The sequence below is a fragment of the Tachysurus vachellii genome, chromosome 21 (assembly GCF_030014155.1).
Source record: "Tachysurus vachellii isolate PV-2020 chromosome 21, HZAU_Pvac_v1, whole genome shotgun sequence".
In the NCBI taxonomy this organism is placed as follows: Eukaryota; Metazoa; Chordata; class Actinopteri; order Siluriformes; family Bagridae; genus Tachysurus; species Tachysurus vachellii.
The window spans coordinates 1,347,040-1,357,203 of NC_083480.1; the positions used below are offsets into that span (position 1 = coordinate 1,347,040).

General features: G+C 39.0%; 1 protein-coding gene across 1 annotated transcript; it reads left to right on the forward strand.

Annotated features, from left to right (window-relative positions):
• The first annotated feature begins 2,366 nt into the window (after window positions 1-2,366).
• LOC132864269 (C-type mannose receptor 2-like) lies at window positions 2,367-9,939 on the forward strand. The gene is made up of 6 exons (XM_060897618.1): window positions 2,367-2,463; window positions 7,663-7,710; window positions 7,960-8,331; window positions 8,601-8,933; window positions 9,046-9,134; window positions 9,266-9,939. The coding sequence occupies exons 2-6, from the start codon at window positions 7,674-7,676 to the stop codon at window positions 9,380-9,382; spliced, it is 948 nt and encodes a 315-aa protein (XP_060753601.1). The 5' UTR covers window positions 2,367-2,463; window positions 7,663-7,673; the 3' UTR covers window positions 9,383-9,939.
• Window positions 9,940-10,164: the final 225 nt, after the last annotated feature.

A 10,164-nucleotide genomic window follows, 5' to 3' on the forward strand; every position in this document is an offset into this window, starting at 1 on the left:
GAATCAGAATCAGAAAGGTCTTTATTGCCAAGTATGTTTTCACATACGAGGAACACACACACACACACACTTACACACACATTTACACACACATTTACACACACACACTCGCACACTTACTCACACTCGCACACTCACATACTCACTCGCACACTCAGTGAACGTGATAACTGAATAAAAGACAAAACAGAGATGTTTTGCTTCGCACAAGGATTGTAGACTCACCGATATGACTTTGTTTATTTTGGGGAAAACTGGACAGGTGAGTACTTCACATGACATATATTGTGCAACACGTTGGTAAGCTTTTCTGTATTAGAGACACTAGGTTAGGAGCGGGTGCCACCCTCTGTAACTTGCGGGTAACTTTGTGTATGTGAAAATCCTTTAAGGCCTTAAACTCCCTAAAGGCCTTAAACGCTTGAACCCGGGAAATGCTGCTTGCAGCTTTACATTTACATTTACATTTACAGCATTTAGCAGACGCCCTTATCCAGAGCGACTTACATTTTATCTCATTTTTACACAACTGAGCAATTGAGGGTTAAGGGCCTTGCTCAGGGGCCCAGCAGTGGCAGATTGGTGGACGTAGGAATCGAACTCACAACCTTCCGATTGGTAGCCCAACACCTTAACCACTAGGCTACCACATCCCTTTAATTAGGGTTCAAGCGCGAAGCGCACACTCACATACTCACTCGCACACTCACATACTCACACACACTCACATACACACTCGCATACTCGCATACTCACATACACACACTAACATACACACTCACAAAGTTTTGAAAATCCTTTAAGGCCTTAAACTCCCTAAAGGCCTTAAACGCTTGAACCCGGGGAAATACTGCTTGCAGCTTTAATTATTATTGTTATTTATTATTATTTATTATTATTATTATTTTAGTGTGGTGTGTATTTTTTCTTTTGTATTGATTTGGTCCCTCCTCTTTTCCCGAGTGTAAGCTTCGCCCCTTTAAACCTGCGGCCCATTCATTATTGACGCTCCAGATAAAATGGGAGAGTAGGTGTTGTGCCGATGTGCTGTTTCCATCAGAACTCCAGTCGGTGGAATGTGAGAGCTGGTTGAAAACAAGTAGTGCAGTTGCAATTTGGATCATTTGCAGAGGACGAATTGCTTTCATAGGTAGACCAGCCAGCAGTGAGTTGCAGTAGTCTTGAGATGATATTAGCTCCTCAGAGGTTCCTCAGAAGCTCTCGGTTGCACTATTATAAACTGTTGTAAAAATGACATTATTGCGAGGAAAAGGACAATTGATTTTCCATACTTATGCCAAGGCTGCGAGCTGTGACTGAAGGGAAGATCTTGCAATATTGCATTAAAAGATAATATTAATAATATTGCAAGAAATATATTGCAAGATCATGAGCTGGGTATGAATTACCTGGGATGATCAACAGTTCAGTTAGGCTAGGATTGAGCTTCTATTGATGAGCCGTCATTCACGTTGATATGTCTGCCAGACTTGCTGTGATCCGAACAGAAGCTGTGGTATCTGAACGTGGGAAAGAAAAGATACAGCAAGTTGAGTATCATCAGCATAGCAGTGATAAGAGAACACATATGAGGAAATAAATTGACCAAGTTTTGAATTTTTGAAAGAAAAGAGAGAAGTGATACCGGTCTGTAGTTACTGATGTCTGATGGATGCAGAGCAGGTTTCTTCTGGATGCAAATAACCCTTGCTCTCTTAAAGGTACATGACCAGATGTTAGGGATCCATTGATTCTCATGGTGATGAAGGGCAGAAGGTCATGCGAGAGGGTCTGGAGCATTGTGGAATGGAGTGAATCCAATGGGCAGGTGGTAACATTGCAAGGCTGTTTGAGTTGAATAATCTGTTCTGCTACTATGGTCTGAGAGATGTGACAACAAAGGAGTAGGGGAATCCTGGCTGTGAGATGTAGGTGCAGTCGGGCAGAAGTGAAGGTCCTGCAGATTTTCTCAATCTTCTCATGGTAAAAAGATGCAAAGTCTTCTTCAGTCAGGAAGGATGAAGAAGCTGGAGCCAGGGGGTTGATTAGAGAAGAGAAGATGTTGTGGAGCTTACGAGGGTCTTGTGCCAAAGCTTCAAGCTTTTCCTTGTAGAAGGAAGTCTTGGCAGAAGTCACGTCTGAAGAGAACTTGGCCAGGAGTGTATGTTATGTGCCAAGGCACGTATTTTGTAGGTGTGTTTTAAATGCTTTTGTTACAGCAGATTGGCTGCGTGAGCGTGATGCAGTTTACCCAATACTGGTCGGTGCAGGGCGGAGACGCAGCGTATGGACACCGCCCCGGAAGAAGTCCGCGACCATAAAAGCGTGAACGTTGTGTCAACTCATGGTTGGGTTGTTTGGCAAGTTGTTGGAGAGTTGTTGGAAAGTTTTCTGCTGTGTATTTTGCCGTTGCAATTTATGTTGTTGGTGTACAATATTGTTCCACGTACGGGGCTGGAAGAGGTAAGAAGGAGCGCGCTCATACATTGTACAACACGTAGTATACTTCCGTGTCTAAAGACCTCAGGTAAGGGGCGATGCCTCCCCCTGTATTCTAGTTAGCGAGGGAAGTATAGCGTAGTTAGGATTTTGGTTTCACTTTTGTTTGTAGATGAGCGTGACTAATATAAAGCAGTGCTAGTTAAGAGGGTTTTGACTTTCTGTTTGTTTCTTTCCTTTGGCGCCGCCGATTTTCCAGTTCCGCCTGTTGTAGAAGTACAAAACCAGTTGTATATAATTGTGTATATAATTGTAAATATGACTACCACTTTGTACAGTAAAAAAAAACCTCACCACAAGCATTGTGTCCGCATATGTCATTACTGTTGTCTGCAATTTATAGTAATCATCACACAGAACCAGTTAGTCTTTTTCATCCATTCACATCCACATTGGTCATCACTAGTTGCTGACCCTGAGAACTCCCTAGACTTAACTCAGGGTTGTAACAAGTGGCGGCTCGTCCGGGATCTTTAAAAGTTTCCTGTATAGTGGTGATTATTGTACGTAGTGAGTGAAAGGGCTCATTGTATAACGTGGTCTTCTTCTTGTAGACACTATGGTTGTGTTTGAGCTACAAGCCTTCTTAAGTGCTTCATCTCTTGACAGGTTGGAAGAGTGTAGAAAAGACGATTTGTTGGAGATTGCTGCTCACTTTAAGATTTCAGTGTCCAGACAATTAGTAAAGAAAGAAATTAAAAAGCTTGTGGTGTAAAAACCCATGGAGTTACATGTTTTAAGTCTGCCAGTTGACCCTGAAACTGTTATTAGCTTAAGCACTACTATTGAAGCCGGAAAATGGGAGTCTGCATTGCACCTTCCTAAGACTAAGGTGACTCTACCTAGGTTTGAGCCATTCTCTCCACAAACCTCTGGGTCTCTAGAGAATGCTTGTATGAAAGTGCGCGTACGCCATTTGGAACTGGACAAGGAGGAGCGAGCAGAGCAGGCAGGCTGAGCATGAGTTAAAGCTCATGATCCGACGGATGGAGCTAGAACTGGAGAGGGAACTTTGGTTACGGGAGTTAGATATGAGGGTGAAGGAGTTCACTCTTCAGTCTACTACCCAGCCCAGTCAGCTTCCACTCCCTGTTCCTAAGCCTGAGTCTCCGGCTCCGACTCCAGTTATACCCAGTCCAGGAGATGCGGTGGTATCAAGCACTTCTTTTGAAATTACGAAACATATTGCGCTAGTCCTGCCTTTTAGAGAAACGGAAATTGACACCTACTTCGGTGTGCTTGAGAGAATTGCTAATTCTCTAAAGTGGCCAAATGAGTTCTGGACATTATTACTACAATGTAAGCTGGTAGGAAAAGCCCAGGAAGTTTGTTCATCATTGTCTGTACCTGATAGCATGGATTATGACGCAGTGAAAACTGCGATCCTTCGCGCTTAAGAGCTTGTCCTTGAAGCTTATCCTCAGAAGTTTCTTACTTTTCGAAAGGGACAGATACAAACATACGTGAAATTTACAAGGGAGAAGTCTCTTCTTTTTGATAAGTGGACTGCAGCTAGTAAAGTTACTAATCAGGAGTCATTAAGGGAATTAATGCTGTTGGAGGACTTTTATTGTCTACCAGAATGGGTTTCTGTTTATTTGAATGAGTGTAAGGTTACCACTCTTTCTCAAGCTGCTGTGTTAGCTGATGAGTTTGTTCTAACACATAAGACGTTGTTCTTATCTAGGCCTAAGCAACAAATTCCAGTGGAACAGAACTCCAAAGCGGAGCAACAGAGACAAGTATTGCTGGTGAGTGTTTTTATTGTCACAAACTTGGCCATGTGGCTGCTAATTGTTTTGCCTTAAAATGAAAGCAAGTAAAACCGGAAAAGAGTACTGGTTGTGAGGACCGACAACCAAAAAGTGTGGGTTTTGTAAAAACAATTTCACAGAAGTCCATGTTGAATGCTGATGAGTGTTACAAACCTTTTCTTTTTAAAGGTAGTGTGGGTGTTTCAGAAGGTGAAGAAAAGGAGATAGTATTCTGAAAGTATTCTGGTGATGTGTTGGATCTTTCTGACTCTTTCTTAGTGCAGGAAGTGTCTGAGGAATTGATTAAACCAGAGGTAAAAACCCAGCTGCTCACAAGCCTGTTATCTAGTAAAAATGTTACTAGAAATGAATTAATTTCTGCTCAACACTGTGATGAAAGTTTACGCTCTTTCTTTAATTCTGTACTTGACTCAAATGAGGTGAACCAGAAACAAATAGCTTTCTTTCTTGATGAGTGTTTGTTAATGTGCAAGTGGACATCTAGAGTAAATGAGGTGAAAGATGCTGTTTTTCAAATTGTAGTCCCGGTAAAATATTACACAAAGTTCAAAGTGGGTTACAAGGTACTTGTTCTTCTACCTCTTCTTGGATGGTACTTGTTCTTCTACCTCTTCTTCTTCTTCCATGTTTTTAGGTCCATATCTAATCAAGGAGAAGTTAAGTGAAACTGATTATGTCATTGAGACCCCAGATCGGAACCGTAAAAGTCGGGTGTGTCACATAAATATGTTGAAGCTATTTCTAGATCGTGAAATGTCTGTGGATAGTGATCCAGAACTTGCACTAGGGGAGTTAGGTGCTTGCACTTGCAGTTAGGTGTGAGGCTGATAAATTCCCAGCTTTTAGAAACTCTTAAATCGGATACTCTTTCAATGGTTGCTCATTTACCTGACCCTCAGCGTAAAGATATTGTAGCTTTAATTAAGGAATTTTCCTCGATATTTGGTGATGTACCCACACATACGTCTGTCTTACAGCATGACATTAAAGTAACAAAGGATGTTCCGTTAAAGCAGCATCCCTATCGAGCAGTGTTGTAACGTAACGGAGTACAAATATTTCGTTACTGTACTTAAGTAGAAATTTCACGTATGTGTACTTTACTTCGCTATTTAAATTTATGTCAACTTTCACTGCTTTCATCACTCCAGATGCGTTTTTACAATATACAGTAATGCTGTTTGGGCTGAAAAATTCTCCTGCTACTTTTCAGAGACTGGTTAACATTGTACTTGCTGATGTATCAAACTGTGTCGCCTATTTGAATGATTTGGTCATACACTCCTGTGATTGGACTGGTCATATGGAATCCCTTTGTGCTGTCTTTACTAGACTAAAAGAAGCTGGGTTAATGGTAAACTTGGCAAAATGTGAGTTTGCACAAGCCACTGTGGTTTATCTTGGGATGAGGGTTGGCCAAGGAAATATTTCTCCATTGGAGGCTAAAGTTAAGGCCATTCTGGACTTTCCAGTTCATGGTTGTGGAAAAAGAGGAGAGGAAAGTGTCTGTGGCTGAGTCCAAAGGTTGTGAGGAAAGGGAGTCAGGATCAGGAAGAGAAAAAAGAGTGCCAGAAGCTACAGAAGAAGGGGAGAAAGAGTGGAGGTTGTAATCAACGGGTAATCGAGAGATATAATTCAGTTTTTGAAGGAGAACTTGGAAATTTATTGCTGGATTTTACCATCTGGTATGTATGTGTTTTTGTGTGATTGTGTCCTTGGATGTACTGTTCTTTACACATAGATTTGTAACTTGTGTTCAAACCACAGTTTATGGACTCCATTTAATCAGTAACCCTTCACATACACAAAACATTTATGACCTTTGAGTTTGGCCTGTTAAAACAATATTTGATTGAATCCAAATATTATTTATATATCTTTTTTTTTCTTATTGTTATCATGTTGATTTGCTGGTGTGCTGAGGACATTGTCTAGTTGGATGACACAGTTAAACTGCTCAACAGATGTCCGCATTTTTTTCCAATAATACTCTGGTATAAATTATTGTCCAAGTTACTGCGAGGTCCTGATGCTGCAAAAAATGTCCATATCAACATTCCTCTAACAATGCGCTTGACAGTTATGTTTGTTATGATGTGACCAACATATCCTTCTTGGTCTCATCAGTCTACTGTATATGAAATTCCTCCAGATTTTTGTAGTGTCGTATATGTTGGCCACCATTCCATGTAAGACATACTTCAGACTATTTCTGATTGTGCCGCTGTAAACATTAAATGTGGTTTATAGGGACTATCTAAGAGATTTTTTTTATTGATATATCTAAGCATTAAACAGTTTGAGTTTGGACAGATTTTGCTGGTATACCTACTACTGGGAAAATGTCTTTGTAAATTTAAAATTTTTTGGACTTGGTCTTATGCTAATGCATTTTCTTCTTGGCATGATGTAGGTGCACACCTGACTGCTCCAGAATACTTCTGTGTGATTAACCAATCTTTATTCTCTCTGCTAATTATTCTTTTAATGATGTGTAAGAAGGATGTACTTATTTTTTCTCACCTGGTTTATGAATATTGGTTTTCCTTTTAGAGGAAAAATACTAGGGATGAGCGAGTACAGCATTATCTGTATCTGTATCCGTATCTGTTAACCATATGGATTATCTGTATCTGTATCCGTGCTCGGAGTGGGTGGGGCCTAACCCGGACGTAGGCTGGGCTTGTCTTGAAATGGGCGGGGATTTAACCGGTAATAATTAATTTGTAATATTTATAACACTAGCTTACTACCTTTATGTTTTTTATGAAATACAGCAAAAACGTGACAGACACTCGGTGTCTGGTTACTGGTTAGAGACAGCTGAAGGTTTAAAAAAGAAAAAAAATCTCCGACAGGCAGAGACGCAATGCGAGTCGCATTCTACCAAGCAAGCACCACATCTGAACGAACCCACGTTTACCAGAACTCTACTGGTTAGTAAGTATGTATTATTAACGTTACAAGCCGAAGTAAAAAGCTGAAGAAACCCTAAACGTTAACAGAAAAGTCCCGCGAACCCGAGTGACTGAGGGAGAGACAGAGAGCTGTTCTGTGTGTGACTGTGAGTAAGCAGAGCGAGACACAGCAACACAATACATCTGTATGTGTGTAGGGGAGGGGCGCTGTGACTAGCCTATCACAGAACGCTGACACAATCAGCTACACAATGATGATTTTCATTCAATCCGAGCACAGATATTGACTCGTATAATAGACAGATATTACAGATACAGATACAGATATAAACAGATATTACTCGTATAATACTCGTACTTGGCAGAAGTGCTTTATCCGTACCGGATACTCGTTTCAGCCGAGTATCTGGCTCATCTCTAAAAAATACTATACTGAAATTTGATTTATTTTTTTTTTGTTGTTAACCAAGGTTATCTGAGGATGGCACTACATCTGTCCATGCTTCTGTTTTTTTCAGGTGAGAGTGTGTGTGGATTTATCAATGGATTAATCTGACTCAGAGCAAGGCAAATGATAACATTTATCTCATAAAATGTCAGAACACAGAGAATTAATGATAGAAGTATGAAGATATTTAATTACAATAGATGTCTTAGACGATATGAGAACAATATAATGCACACTGAAAAGTTACAATATAAGTTCATTAAAATAAAAAAAATTGACACAGTCAGAATGCATAACCTTTCAAACCTCTCTTCCACAGCAACTGTCAGTTTCAGCCTGTCTATCTCTCGAAAGTACTATCTGATCCAGCAGGGAAAAAACTGGACTGATGCTCAGGCTTACTGCAGAGCAACACACACCGACCTGGCTATTATCCAGAGTAATGAGGAGATGGTTCAACTTATGAATGAAGCACAGAGACAAATGTTCACTTCCAATGCTTGGATTGGACTGTACAATGACATCAACAGCTGGCGCTGGTCCATGGGAAATGAGCCACTGGGAAGTGTGAGACAATGGGATACAGATGAGCCTAACAACAGTGATGGACATCAGGAGTGTAGTGTGATAGAACCAAGTGGATGGAACGACAGACCATGTACAGAAGAAAACAACGTTGTGTGCTTTGACAGTAAGAAATAGCAGATGATTAACTTATAATTACAGAAGTTTGTCATGAAAACATTGTAGATTGTGTGCTTTCAGGGTTCCTTTAACCTTAACTGTAATCTGAAATTGAAAAAATTATAAATACAAAACAAAAACACCTTACCATTATGATGTTAATTTAGTTGACCTAACAACAAATAGTGTACTGCAGGTCTTTATTTTAACATCATGTAACATTTCTCTTTTAAGAATTTAACTCATAATCAAATTAAATGTATTTTTCCCTCACAGACACTAAAACTGGCACTGACAGGTACATTTACATCAGTAATTTGATGACATGGCCTGATGCTCAGGCCTACTGCAGAATGATGTATACTGATCTGGCTAGTGATAGAGATGCAACAGAAAACTCAGTTATATTAGGTGTGATCGGTGACTGGTCATGGATTGGTCTATTCAGAGACTCCTGGAAGTGGACAGACCAAACCGAAATGTCTACTATTAGCTGGATGTCTGGAGAACCTGATAATCTTTATGGGAATGAAGACTGTGGTTATATAAACAACGGTCAGGCTGCTGATGCACAATGCTCAGACATAATGCCTTTCTTCTGTTACTCATGTGAGTTAAAGTTTCATTCCATAAAGTGTCTATATAAACTTGATTTTAGGATTTCAATTACATAGTGTGTTTATTATTGTATTTGTATTTATCATTATATTTATACATTTAGATACCAAAACACAACAAATCATGGCAGTGAATGTCCGTTCCAATCAGGATATAAATGATCATGCGTTAAAGGCGGCCATCTTGGATCAGGTGAATCTCATTCTCCAGAAAACTTCTCCATTCTCCACAAATACGACAGTTTAAATTTTACTGCTTTTGCATTTCTTTTTTTTTTTTTTTTTTTTGCATTATATAGTATTATAGATTTTTCTGTTCTTTAGATAAGGCAGAAACTGAAGGATCATGGGATGGCAGAGAATATCACAGTGAAATGGAGAGAACAACCAGATGGGAAGGTGTTTCACAAAAAGGAAGAAATTTATACTACAGAAAAATAGGAACTCTAAATAGTAAACAAACATTTTTAGTGTGAGCAATCTGTTTGTACTGGGAACGTTAATGAGATATAGTTCACTATTAAATGTTTGGTAAAGGGTCAAGTGAATAATTTACATTGAATTTTTTCTTTCAGTTAATATCTAACACAGTTTTAATTTTATTGTCTATAATAAAAACTTAATAATATTAGCAGTCAATCAGCTGATATTTGGAGTGTTTAAGGTATGATGATAAAATTGCTAACGTGTAATGAATTACTATCTCACTGCACACATTTTCTGTAAACCTCCATCCATTTGTAAGCATCACCATAGTGTATGATAGATACAGACACACCCCTATAATAAACATTCTCTTATCATAAACATGAACTAACTTTATTCCTGAGAATAAAGAGTCATTAATTTGATGTGAGAATGAAAAATATGGCGGATATTTTTCCCTTGTGATTCTCTCATTCTTCCTCTGTCACTTTGAAACATTTAGTTTAAAAAACACTATGAAAAAATACTACTCTATGTATATGTATATATGTAACTATTTCTCTGTATACTGATGAAATTCTATTTCACTACACTTCCACTTGACTTTGAAAACATATACAACTAACATAATTCAAACTTAATAAATGATTTAACACAGCAGTGTTTATTTCTTGATTCTGATTTATTTACACAATGCACTAGAGGTCATCACTGTTCCAAATTACTTCAAGATAACTGAAATAGCAGAAATGTCAACCTACTGTCCACAAAGGCACACATATCTAAAAAAGAATAAG

What these genes read in the sequence shown, in the direction of transcription:
- LOC132864269 (XM_060897618.1), top strand. Translation starts at nt 7,674, where the DNA reads ATGGCACTACATCTGTCCATGCTTCTGTTTTTTTCAG. An exon ending in CAACGTTGTGTGCTTTGACA is followed by an intron (nt 8,332 to 8,600) that starts GTAAGAAATAGC and finishes TTTCCCTCACAG; the next exon opens with ACACTAAAACTGGCACTGAC. An exon ending in AGGCGGCCATCTTGGATCAG is followed by an intron (nt 9,135 to 9,265) that starts GTGAATCTCATT and finishes TCTGTTCTTTAG; the next exon opens with ATAAGGCAGAAACTGAAGGA.